The sequence below is a fragment of the Scatophagus argus genome, chromosome 12 (assembly GCF_020382885.2).
Source record: "Scatophagus argus isolate fScaArg1 chromosome 12, fScaArg1.pri, whole genome shotgun sequence".
Classification (NCBI taxonomy): domain Eukaryota; kingdom Metazoa; phylum Chordata; class Actinopteri; family Scatophagidae; genus Scatophagus; species Scatophagus argus.
The window spans coordinates 19,397,434-19,409,853 of NC_058504.1; the positions used below are offsets into that span (position 1 = coordinate 19,397,434).

At 41.9% G+C, this 12,420-nt stretch overlaps 1 protein-coding gene across 2 annotated transcripts; it reads left to right on the forward strand.

Annotated features, from left to right (window-relative positions):
* The first annotated feature begins 3,123 nt into the window (after window positions 1–3,123).
* Window positions 3,124–12,144, forward strand: LOC124068220 (LON peptidase N-terminal domain and RING finger protein 3-like). 2 transcript variants are annotated; one of them, XM_046406245.1, is made up of 12 exons: window positions 3,124–3,977; window positions 6,857–6,975; window positions 7,074–7,196; window positions 7,670–7,705; window positions 7,884–8,103; window positions 8,212–8,296; window positions 8,650–8,764; window positions 9,169–9,290; window positions 9,750–9,908; window positions 10,012–10,174; window positions 10,291–10,440; window positions 10,899–12,144. In XM_046406245.1, exons 1-12 carry the CDS (start codon window positions 3,293–3,295, stop codon window positions 11,055–11,057), a joined length of 2,136 nt encoding a protein of 711 aa, XP_046262201.1. In that variant the 5' UTR covers window positions 3,124–3,292; the 3' UTR covers window positions 11,058–12,144. The 2 variants fall into 2 exon arrangements, with proteins under 2 accessions (XP_046262201.1, XP_046262200.1); XM_046406244.1 differs by having other exon boundaries at window positions 3,126–3,977; window positions 7,670–7,786.
* The last annotated feature ends 276 nt before the right edge of the window (window positions 12,145–12,420 follow it).

Consider the following 12,420-nt stretch of genomic DNA (forward strand, 5'->3'; position numbering starts at 1 on the left):
AGTGGTCAAACTCTAGTTTTCCTGGTCATACGAGGCACACATATTAGCCCATATACTCAGACTTTAAAAAAAATTCCAATCTGATTTAAGACCTTCGTCTCATGTAATCTTGATTCTTTCATTACTTACTTTTCCTGTTTGTTTGTGCATTTTTTCCTCAAGGCATACCCTGAATTATGAGGTTTCACTGTGAAATTAGATACCGCTGGCATTTTATACAAGCACATCTAATGTTATCCATTATATGAATATCCATCTTTGTTCCAGCTAAACAAGACCTTGTATAATAGTCTGTGAGGTGACTTTGAGGATAATTGGTAGTACCAACCCAGTATACAATGTCCAGACAGTTTGTACTAGAAGATCTGGCTAGACTGCATTGGTGGCCTATTTAAAAGCATGCATAACAAAGTTTCAAGGTGCAAAGAGACACAAAGATCTATCTGACTGGTGTGTATGTGTGCGTGCATGCGTGCGCTTCAGTAATATTCTGCAAGTGTCCTCATTTGCATATATGTCAGTCTGTCTGTTTTTACATGTGTGTCAGTCTGTCTGTGTCTGCTGCAGTGTATATGTCAGTTTCTGTCTGTGTGTGGGATTGAGTTCACAGACTAGACCGGCCGACCTATATTACCAGCACCACTACTACTGACATGGACACCAGTGGACTAGTGACTAGCCTATAATCCCCGGTCACACACATACACACAGTAAACCCTTTAGCAAACAGGTTTTATTTTGAGGCTGCAGGATATGCTACTTCAGGTAATGCTAATAATACTGTGTAGTCTATCAGAACTTTTTTTTTATCTAATCCCTTATCCAGAGTCATTAAACTCTGACCTTAACCTACTTCTACTTCTAGTCTTATAACAAGTCCTTGTTTTCTCAACACCAGTTACTCTTCCCAGGCGCTACAAGTGGAAGAGATATGACCTCAAAAAGCAGACTAAATAATGTCAGTTACATAGCAATACATATTTTAAGTTTGCTAACACTAGCTAGGCTATAAACTACTGGCCATAGGTCTACAAGAGCAAGCTGTAGCAGTGAAACACCGAAGTATACTGGAATGAGACAATATGTGTTGTGCATATTAATTCGGCTCTTCATTTGCAAAATGAAGAATGGGTTAGTCATCCTTTGGTAGTTACATAGTCTTGTGGGGGAGTGTGGAGGATGAATGGAGGAGTCTCACAGACTGAGGATACAGTACTGCAGCAAACCTCCCACCACACTGCGGGTGTGGTGGGACGTGTCTTTCAGTATCCTTTGGGCCCTGCCTCACCAGTACTGCAGATGCTCTCTGAATATTGTAGATGGATACAAATGATGTTAGGCAGTTTTAACGACCCTTGCACATCCCATTCGAGCTTGTGACATTACTCTTCTGGAAATGTTGACAAGAACTTGGCACAGGACTTCTTCAGTTTCCTTGAGAAGAACAGTTGCTTCTGAACTTTCTTTGCCAGAGTGGAGATGTGTGGTGATGTCCATTGCAGGTTCTCTGTGTTGTTGAGCTAATTATATTTTGTCGGTCAAAGATCACTAACCCTCTCTATCAGTTCTCTGTGCTCCTCTGTAAATGTAGTTCCTAATTAAAAACAGCATGTTTTTCACTGAAAGTTCACTGGAATCACACGTGTCAATATAGCAATATCATAATAATTTGACACTTTCTGTTGAATTCCTTCAAAGTCTTCACTACATATAGGAGTCTTGACAGGCATGGACATAAACTGCAACTGGACCTGTGCATTGAGACATATAGCCGCATGATGGTATTCAGCAAACACTTTTATGTAACAGGACTGTATACATTTCAAAGTTCAAAAGGAGAGAGATAGTTGCCTGTCACTTACCAAACACACCGTGTCAATGTCACTGTTTGATGAATTTATGAATACGTCCTCCTCCGTCCAGCCTGTACATTACATGACAGATTGTCTAAGAGCTGAACCTGGACTGCACCTGCCTCAGGTAACAAGGTGGACTGAGTGAGTGAGTGGCTCAATGTTTCTTTACTTCCCAGTATTAACAGCAAGGTAGTGACTTCTGAGAGTGAGGGGTGTCACAACAAATGATCTGTCAAAGAAACTATGAGCAAAGCCATTCCCACGTTCCCACATTTTTGCAAGGCTGTTGCATGAGGCAAACCATAAGCTCAGTTCTCAAAGTCCATTACATTCAGTGTAGCATTTCTAAAGTCTGATGCATTGATCTATACAGGAAGTGATGATTACATCTTGAAAAAACTTTTGCAACTGTCACATAACTGCTTCACTTGTCACATAACAGCTAACTTTAGCTCTTTGTAGCGGGTCATATATATACATATTTATATATTATATATATATATACATTTCTTGTACAATTATATACAAGAAATACAGAAAGATAAAGCTAGCTCTAAAGGTTTTTGTCCACCTGCCCCAGATCACTTTTACAGGTGAAAGAAAAACTCTTCTGACTGTTTCAAAAAGTTACCAGTCACCTAATTTCCAATGAGGATGACAGAAAAGCCACTTTAGTATTAAGACAGTTACTCTCCCTGAGTGATGGTTTGTCAGTTTGTGAGACGGCCTTAACATATTTGACACAACGAAGACATTGTAGATCAAAATGTTACATTGATACATTTGGGGAGCTTGCAGATTCCAGCATGTGCATGACCACTCATTTTCACTTAACTGGATATGCACACTGTTCACATTTACTGCCTTAAAATACACCTGAAAACCATCTGAACAGTTTTCATTTTACTTAAGCCAGCTAAGAGCTGGTTGGGTCTTTACCATGTCTATTGTCGACATACGACCGGGTACATAAATTCTAAAATTATACATTACACTGGATGGGCCTGCTCCCTCTGTTGTTAAAGGGTATATCATTGTAAAGACAAGTGAAACATGACATGAATTACTTGGAATAACTTCTTGAAATGTGACACCAATAAAAACTCCTCATTCTTGTGGGGATACCACCCAGACAGGTTCCTGCCCCCCTGCCCCGACGCTGAAACTGTTACATGGCAGATTGTTTTGTAACAGTTTTTCTAAACTGGTCCAATGAGAACAGCTGTCCCGTGTCACGTGACACAACTTTTACATAACAGTTTTTTTTCCCCCCTCAGCTGCTCCATTGAGAATATCAGTACGTCCTGCACAGGAGCATGAACTTGCAGTGCAGTCGGGGCTCACCAGCAGCAGACCCAAACATGAATGACTCCGGAGGTGTTGGTCTGATTTGCGCCACATAGTTGAGGGGATAGCCTTCAAACAGTCAGCGGGATATGGGGACAGAGAGTGAGAGTATGCTGCTGCTTGCGGCAAAGGCTTTCCAGTGTAAAAACTTCGAGCTAGCGGCGGATATTTACGAGTGCCACCTTGCGGGTCTCGGAGACCCAGGAAGCCGGCAGGAGCTGATGGTAAAGCGTGCTGACGCGCTTGCCTTCGGGGGCAAACTCACCGAAGCTTTCGATATGTACCGACAAGCCTCGGAGATAGAGAGACTGAAACCTGCTCACCTGGACAACCTCGTAGAGTACCTGTCGGGCAGTATCAGGAGGCAGCACCGGGGTCACAGTCAAAACAGGGGCCCGGTGAGACGAGAGGAGGCAGAGGCGGCGTTGGCAACGGAATGCCAGGCTGTTGGAGCTACAGGTTGCGGGTACGAAGACCTCTCCTGCCGGATATGTCTGAGCTTTCTGTTCGAGCCCGTTACCCTGCCGTGCGGACACTGCTTCTGTAAAGCATGTCTGGAGAGGGAGAGGAAGGAGAGGTCGGTTATGTGTAAGGAGTGCAAGGACAGCTTCAGGGTCCAGAGTTACCGGGTCAATGTGGTCCTCAGCAACCTGTTGGCCAAGTGGTTCCCGACCTCGCACCAGGCCGGCCAGCTGAGGCGAGAGGGCAACGGACTGTACGCCGAGAAGAAGATGGAAGCAGCGCTGGAGAAATATAACCAAGCCATACTGATAGGTAGGACACTGAACGTTTTAGAATTGTTTTATGAAAGGCCTTCAGTCATTGTGCTGGCTTGTGTGGCTGTAAAGAACGTGTTTGTTCTGCCTGTAGCTGCTGTTTACTATTTTATACAAGTGTGTGCTACTTTTGGCTCAGGCTTAATGTTTTCTGTTGTCGTTAAAACTTGGTGTATGACACAGATAGCTTGCCAGGAGACTCGCCATGAAGCCATAAAGGAACAGTAAAACAATTACATGACTTGGTTTCGTAAGGGTGCAGAATATTTTGTGAGCGACACACTGCCTCTGCTGCCGTACGACTGTCGTATCACCATGCGTTGGATAACAGCATTATGTAGGCTGGGCTAGTGGACCAAACATTGCGTAAGCACGTAACCCGCCTCTCTCAGCTCCCTCATTGTGTAACGTCAGCCAGTGATTCAGGCAAATGTGGGTCAAGGGTATTATTGCAGGTCACCACTAGGGACACTTAAAGTAAGCACACAGCAGCAGTGCCAGAGGTTTGACACGGGCAGAGTTGTGGTGTTGATGAAACAAATGAGCTGAAAACCTGCTGACACGGGCTGTCAGCAGTGAAATAACCTCCTGTAGCCTGTTGTTCAGCCTGTTATTAGTAGGACAGAGTCTTCAGAGATCTATGTACTGTACTGTTTTTTAAGATGGATGTAGCAGTTGAAATGTAATCTGCATAACAAAGTTAGTGCACTGCTGAAGTAAACAGTCTCCTCTGGCATTAGTGTTATATGACTGGCATACCTGACCTGACCTCATTTGAATTCACTGTGTTGTGCTGCAGCAGCTCAGTCACTTCACAGGCTGGTTGTATAAGTTAAAACTTCCTTGCTGAATCCTGCGAGGAGTCGGCCACAGTTTCACCGGGTGATCAATAGACAGCTGGCAGAAGCATCACTTTGAATTGCGTCAGGATTTTTCAGCCACAACAACATCTCTGTAAACTGGGTCCATGCCAATTGCTGCACTGGAGCCACTCACACCAAGAACTGTCCACTGTCGAGCCATGCAGCTCCCATAGTGATAGGATGGGATTGTCCTGGGCTGTTTGCCTGTGCACCACAATGTTACTGAAAGTGTCTCAACATGGTTAGTCAAGATGCTTTGATAAATGATGATTAACACAGAATGACATAGCTGTTTTATTTTGGATGGACCATCTTCAAAATGCAATGACTTGCAGAACAGGCCTGTAGAAAATGTTGCTCTTTTACCATTGTGGAGGAGTGAAAGGCTGCCTTATTAACTGTATCATTTTCAGACTCATTTTTTCTTATTAAAATCGTGGCACACAGTTATCGCAGCCTAACTAATGTATTTGTGTAAATTAGCTAAAGCTGAATGCCAGCAAAGCAAAACTCTGTTGTGTGCAGTACCATATTTATCAGTTATTTTCACGATTTAATGCTCATTATTAAGGTCCAGTCACTTTCTCTGCTTGTGTGTCTTTGTGCACTATATGCACCTTACAACCTGTCCACACAGGTTTAGCAATGTATTACAGGGATAAGACACCCTTTGAGAGTTAAATTTAGAGTTTGATCTAGGTTATGATTAGGCTAAGGGTTGTGTTTAGGCATGCAGTTGTTATGGTTAAGGTAAGGATAAACCACCAGTGAAACAGTGCAAGTCAGTACAATGTCCTCAGGGTTATAATTAGCCCAGGTCTTTGTGTGTGTGTGTGTGTGTGCAGATGCATGGTTACAAAGCAGATTTCTTGAAATGTTGTGATACACAAAGTAATATGATTCCTTTCATCGAGGTGTCCCCTATGCCTGCCTTTCTGCTGTTACTGAGTGACTACCTGTTCCCATACAGAATCCAGAGAAATATTTCCCTCTGATTCCCATAGGGCTAGCTGTGACATTTTCATAATTTTTTTTTTTTTTTTTTTTTTTACAGTTATGAAACCTGAATGTGGGTGACCTTGATAGTGCTGCATGGTTTTGTAAGGCAGCGCCTTTTTTATAACATGTTTTGTAATGTGGAAACTGATCCATTTTAAACATTCATTCTTTCATGTAACTTTGAACTTTATGTCACCGGGGAATTTAGCATTTTCAGACACATTAAACTAAAGAAGTGATGGTCATACTTTTTTTTTTTTTTTTTTTTTTTCCCACAGTATGTTGAGAAATAGTTGCCTCAGTTTGTGGGTGTTAATGAGCTTTGAAGAAAAGCGGGATGAAACTAGTCAATAATTGAAATTAGACAAATACTGGTAACTGATCAGTTGGATGACAGAGTACTTTCACAATTTACAAATGTTTTGATAATGGATTAATTGCTGGCTGGAAGGAAATTGCTGGTTCCAGCTACTCACATATTACAAAACAAACAATTTTAAGGTGTCTCCTTGGGCTTTGGGTAATTCTGATTTTTTGACATTTTTGACCAATTATTGATTAGAATTTTTTTGAGGACTAATGATTAATTAATTAGTAGATTAATTAGTAACCAATCATTTTATCCATGCTCTGCATTAATTGAGTTCACCTGGGAACCTGGGAAATGTAATGGACTTTTTTCAATGTTAATCATTAATAAAAAAAATTGCAGCCCTGTTCTGTTGTAACAGTAACTGTCTAACTATGGTTGTTAATACCTGACTATAGAGTTAAAGTCAGTTAGCTGAAATAACTGGGTATCGCATCAGCGGTAATTTGATGTCATCATCCAACATGTTATCATTGTTTTGACTGGCTGTTGCACAAAAGTAGTTTTACAAAGTTGAGGCTTTTGCAGCTGGTGCCACTGAGCTTGGTTTCAACCAACTAATATGTGAAAGTTTCACTGTGTAAAGTTGTTAATGACAACTAACTAACTAACCGTGTGTACTAACTGTCCCTCCTCTGCTCCCAGCACCCATGGACCACAAACTGTTCAGTAATCGCTCCCAGATTCACTCCAGTCTCAGACACTTTGAAAAGGCCCTGAGAGATGCTGAGATGGCCTGCAGACTGATGCCTCACTGGTCCAAGGTATGGCAGACAATCGTGGCTTTGTTCATTTTTTTAAAACATATACATGGCAATCACATGGTTGTTAGATAGGTGATGTGTCTTTCTCCTGCCTGAAGGGTCACGTTCGTAAGGCCCAGGCCCTCGTGTTGCTGGGCAGGACAGAGGAGGCTCTGAGAGAATACCTGGTCTGCCTGTCCATAGATCCTGACTGCAGACTGGCCAAGACTGAGGTTCACAAGGTAAAAACAGCATCAGTTTTGTAGTGTGCACCCACAGATTGATATAGTTTTAAAATATAAGTTAGAGATAGATTTGTCTCGATTTTATTTGTGTGAATAGATCAAAAGTCAATCACCTGCTGCCACATTTCAAAGTAAAAGCATGCAGTCTTCATTTATCTCTATTTTTTACTTGTGGAATTTGTGTATTTGCAGATCTGCTTTTTTACTTTTAATATGTTTTGTGAGTTTTCAGATAGTTTTTGTGTTTGTGGAAAGTACTTTCTGTTTACAGATTACACATTTATACAAACATCTCTTTGCACAAATGATATTGAGACAAATTTATCTTCAGAGGAAAAGCTAATCAGTCAATCAATGTGGTGTGTTTGAAGGAAAACATGACACACTAGCTTAGGGTTTTGTTATTTTATCACAAATGCATGCAGAACTGTGAGAATAGAGAATGATTATGTCACTTCTTCTTCTTTCAGCTCCTCAGTGATCTTCTGGCTCCAGTTACAGATCAGGTCCCTGAACACATCTCAGACTACACAAACATACTGTCCTTCAGAGCACACATCAAGAACAACATCAACACTTGGTCCCAGGTAGCAGCTGCTCCACCTCTGGTTGTCAGCAGTATGCATGACACTGAGGGGACGTGAGGCTTCATTATTTTCTCTTTTCGTTCTGTTCCCCTATTAGACCTTTACTCCCAGCTTGTTGTCATCGGAGTTCAGCCTTACCTTCACTCCTCCTGCACCTGAGAAGTCTGAGAGATGTGAGGTCAAAGATCAGCAAGAGCTTGTGGACAGGAGGCAGGATTACAGTTTCGCCCTCAAGAGGAAACGGAGGAGCCGAGAGGAGGAGAAGGTGGAGAAGGGAGGACAGGGGAAGAGTGACGATTCCAAAAAATCCAAGTGTGGTGAGCTTCTGGAGCTTGTGCACATGCATGTAGCTGGATAACATTTGTATAGCCTCTCTGTCAACAGCACTTGTGTCTCATTTTGTATTTGATCATCTGTCCATTCAGATTCAGCAGAGGTGACTGATTCATTCACTTCTGGGGTCAATGAAATCATGGACCCAACAGATCTGGAGTGTTCTCTTTGTATGAGGTGAGCTTAAGTTTACAGCTTGATTCAGGCTGAAAACATTATTATAACAGTGACACAACGTGCATTAAATCAATTAGCAGTTGTGCAACGTGTGATAAACTGCTGCTTACAGCTGTATAGCCTGCAATAAAATGTGTGGTATACAATAGCTTTTTGGACATCAGTCAGTTCTGATCAATGAATCATTTCAGTCAACATCATTAATCTTTTACCAGGCAATAATAGTAAAATCAAATGCAAAACATTCTGTGGTTTCAGCTTCTCATATGTGAGGGTGTCTGTGCTTTTTTTGTCTTATATCATAAATATTAAAGTCAAATACGTTTAAAGGCGTCACCCTGTTTTCCTCCCAGACTTTTCTATGAGCCAGTGACGACACCGTGCGGTCACACTTTCTGTCTTCAGTGTCTGGAGAGATGTCTGGACCATAACCCAAAGTGTCCACTCTGTAAAGAGGAGCTGTCTGAGGTACGTGGTTGTGATGCTCATCTTTAAGTAAGGTAACTTGATTCCAGGGATTGATATGGAACTTAAAACAGAGTTGGTGACCTGCCATGATTGAAATGAATGTAACCGGTGGTGGAAATGCTGAATTTTATAATGGCGCTGACGCATTAGCTGAGTTTAATTTGGATCAGTTATGTCATGACCAATACTCACTCACTCAGTAAAGCCACTATTGGATTGGTACATCCCCAGAGATGATAAATAAGATGATGTTATGTGACAAATATAGAGCAGGCCTTAACATGGATGTTGTTGAAAACTGCGTGAGCAAAACTCAGTCTATGATTACTCTCTTGTCTCTCTATGTTTCCGTCTCTGTCATCGTATTCCTAATGTCCTCTCTATGTGTGTGTATTTCTCTCCAGTATCTGGTCCAGAGGCAGTACTGTAAGACAGTATTAATGGAGAAGCTGATATCCAAGTACCTTCCCTCTGAGCTCATAGAAAGACAGATAATCCATCAGGAAGAGATAGCTGAGCTCTCCAAGTGAGTGTGTGTCCTCCTCAGCTCTCCTCCACTGTCTCTTTATCTGGTTTCTGATTTCTTCTTTATACCTTTACATCCAGTCTGTTTTCTTTTGTCTTGTCAGTTTCCTCATCAGTTATGTTTAGGTGTACCTGATATAACCTTCTCAATGTGAATATGCTCTTCTGCTGATTCACCTACTGTAGATAGCCCTTCTTGGAGGCTCCAGTAAGCTCTCCAGTAAATAACCTCTGATTAGCTGGAGCAAAAAGCATTCACTTTCACTCTCAGTTTGTTTCGATTCTGCCTGATGTCAGCTGTGATCAATGGCACAGATGGAGTTTTGATTTCTCGTTTAATAATTTTAAGGATTTTTCTTTAATGTTGAGGCTGAAAGTTGATTTTTGACCTTGAAAACAGAAAGCAAATGTTCCGTTCACCACATCAAACACACTGTCCTTGATTGTTGTCTGTCTTCAGTCTTAACAAGAATGTGCCTATATTCGTGTGCACCATGGCCTTCCCCACTGTGCCGTGTCCCCTCCATATCTTCGAGCCGTGCTACCGACTGATGATTCGCCGATGCATGGAGACAGGAACCAAATGCTTTGGCATGTGTCTGGGAGACAACCTGAAGGGGTCAGTGCTAGGATATTTCCTTTGCCTGCTAGCTTGTGCGTTTAACACTGAGTGTGCTTCCAGGAAGTGTAATATTGTACCCTCTTCCTCCTCCTGTCTCCAGGTTTGCCAGCTACGGGTGCCTGTTGGAGATCCGCGATGTGAAGTTCTTCTCCGACGGCCGTTCAGTTGTGGACACCATCGGCAGGCGTAGGTTTAAAGTCATTCAGCACAGCGAGAGGGATGGATACAACACAGCTGATATAGAGTACCTGGAGGATGTTACGGTACGTGGAGTGGCTAGGAGACGTAGTGCTAGCCAGAGAGGGATGGTTAGTGACAGCTTGATAGAGAAAAGCAAGAAGATGTTCTAGTTCATAGGTGTGTGATTGTATGTGTGTAGGTAGAGGGCGTGACAGAGCAGGAGCTGCAGTCTCTGCATGACACGGTGTACGACCAGGCCCTGGTGTGGGTCAACTCCCTGAAGGCTGAGCAGAGGGAACGCATTGAAGGACACTTTGGACCCATGCCTGGGAAAGACTCTGTGCTTCAGGTACAGGTTCTCACAAATACACACACCAGACATTTTACTTTTAATAATTTATCTTTCTTTCAAACCTGTTTTTTAGACTGACTCATATGACTAAATAAATGTTAGAATTTACAGTCATGCATGAAAAGGCAGGGCAAAGGCAAGGCAGGTCCAAACACAGGTAGCTGATATCAGGAAGAAAAACTGGGACAGGTACAAAAGAGTAGAACACAAGTGCACGATATGACAAACTAGCAAAGATTTTCAAATTATGTCATTTTCAAATTTTTTTCCAGTGCTTGTTTCTGAGGATTTATCCAAACTTATCTGTGCCTAATCGGACAGATAACAGTTATGTGATAACATGTATGTTATTTCCAACTGAGGATAATTTAGGATCTTCCTTTAAAGTTTTTTCTAGTTTATGTTGTCTTTAAAACCTCCTCACTGTGTCTCCTCCTTTCTTTTGCTCTCTTCAGTGCAGTCCTAACGGTCCCTCGTGGTGCTGGTGGTTACTAGCCGTTCTTCCATTAGAAGGCCGAGCCCAGCTGCCCTTCCTGGCCCTCACCTCTTTGAAAGACCGCCTCAGCGGCATCCGCAAGGTGCTGCGCTACATGGCCCACAGCAGGCAGCGGTGACATGCAACAAGCATTCACCCACCTGGAAAATGCAGTAAACCACCTTCCCAGCAAACACTTTCCACCACAGCAGCAGTTGACCTGTTGCTCTTTCTTTTGATGCACAAAGAACTGATGTTGATGTTGCTGCGCCCTTCCTTCGCCGTCCCATTCAGAAAGCAGCGCTGGACTCCATCTACACATCAACATCAAACTTTAAGTTTAGAAAATCAAAACAAATATAAATCTGAATAAATAGTTCTCTTCCATGCACAATAAACAATAAAACCAACCATTCAGACCTGCAGGCTAAAGCTGTGTTCAGGCAGGATGGAAAGACGTGGCACTTTGAAGCTTCATTGGATTTGGGTTTAAAGCAAACATCACCTTCCATTTAATGTCACTGTGTTATTGCTAATGCGCACGTTTCAAGTATATGTTTTTGTCTAGCATCTGCATTTGTACAGCAAAAAATATTGTTGTTCTAATATGTTGTTGGTCCAGGATTCACTGTTGTGGCCCACCTCCATTTTTGTAGTTCTTTGTTCTTCCCCTTCATAAGTGTTGCACGAAGCCACACCAAAACAACAGGCAAGCTTTGCAGTCTGATTTGAGTGATTCAACTGATCTGCCTGTCTGAACATAGCTTTAAAGCACAGAATCAAGTGGAGCCAAGAGGTAACTGATGTTAATTCAACCAACCAGAGTCCCTAACTTGTATGTTTTTAAATGCACTCAGAAATTCTGCAAGAAACCAAACAATGAATTTGCCTTTTTGTGTAAATGGACTCACCTCAGCTGAGTGAATAATTATAATAGAACTGATTAGACCTGATTAATTATACTGATTGAAACTTCCATCTGGGATTGAAATCTCATGCTAAATGCTGCATCAATTACTAAGCTAGACATTTACAGATAAACCTATGTGTTTACCAGCCTGCCACCGACACCACAAGTTTAACAATGATCCTTTCTGATAGCTCCTCTGTTTTCTTTCCTTCTTTTCTTGCTTCCTTTCATTTCCATCCCTATCTGACTGTCCATCCTGCAGCTGAATAACTACGAACTGAGCCTTGTTGGCGTGCTTAAAGGCTTGTGTTTTATTCATCCACATTTTTTTGGTTTGTTGGATTTTTTTTTTCATTATTTATTTTGTCATTATTTATGCATGCAGTGACATTGTTTACATTTCACAGAAAGAAATGCTGAGCTTCTTAATTTCCAAAGGCTGCTTTTAACTTGACATTTGACCTCAAACATCAGCAATAATATCCTCTTAGGTTCTTTAACAACCCCCCCCAAAAAACAACTAAAAACAAAAACATCTTATAAGAAAACACACACAAACACTTTTGAAACAATCAAGAGAGGTTTAAATGCT

What these genes read in the sequence shown, in the direction of transcription:
- LOC124068220 (XM_046406244.1), top strand. Translation starts at nt 3,293, where the DNA reads ATGGGGACAGAGAGTGAGAGTATGCTGCTGCTTGCGGCAAAGGCTTTC. An exon ending in TAACCAAGCCATACTGATAG is followed by an intron (nt 3,978 to 6,856) that starts GTAGGACACTGA and finishes CTCTGCTCCCAG; the next exon opens with CACCCATGGACCACAAACTG. An exon ending in ACATCAACACTTGGTCCCAG is followed by an intron (nt 7,787 to 7,883) that starts GTAGCAGCTGCT and finishes TTCCCCTATTAG; the next exon opens with ACCTTTACTCCCAGCTTGTT.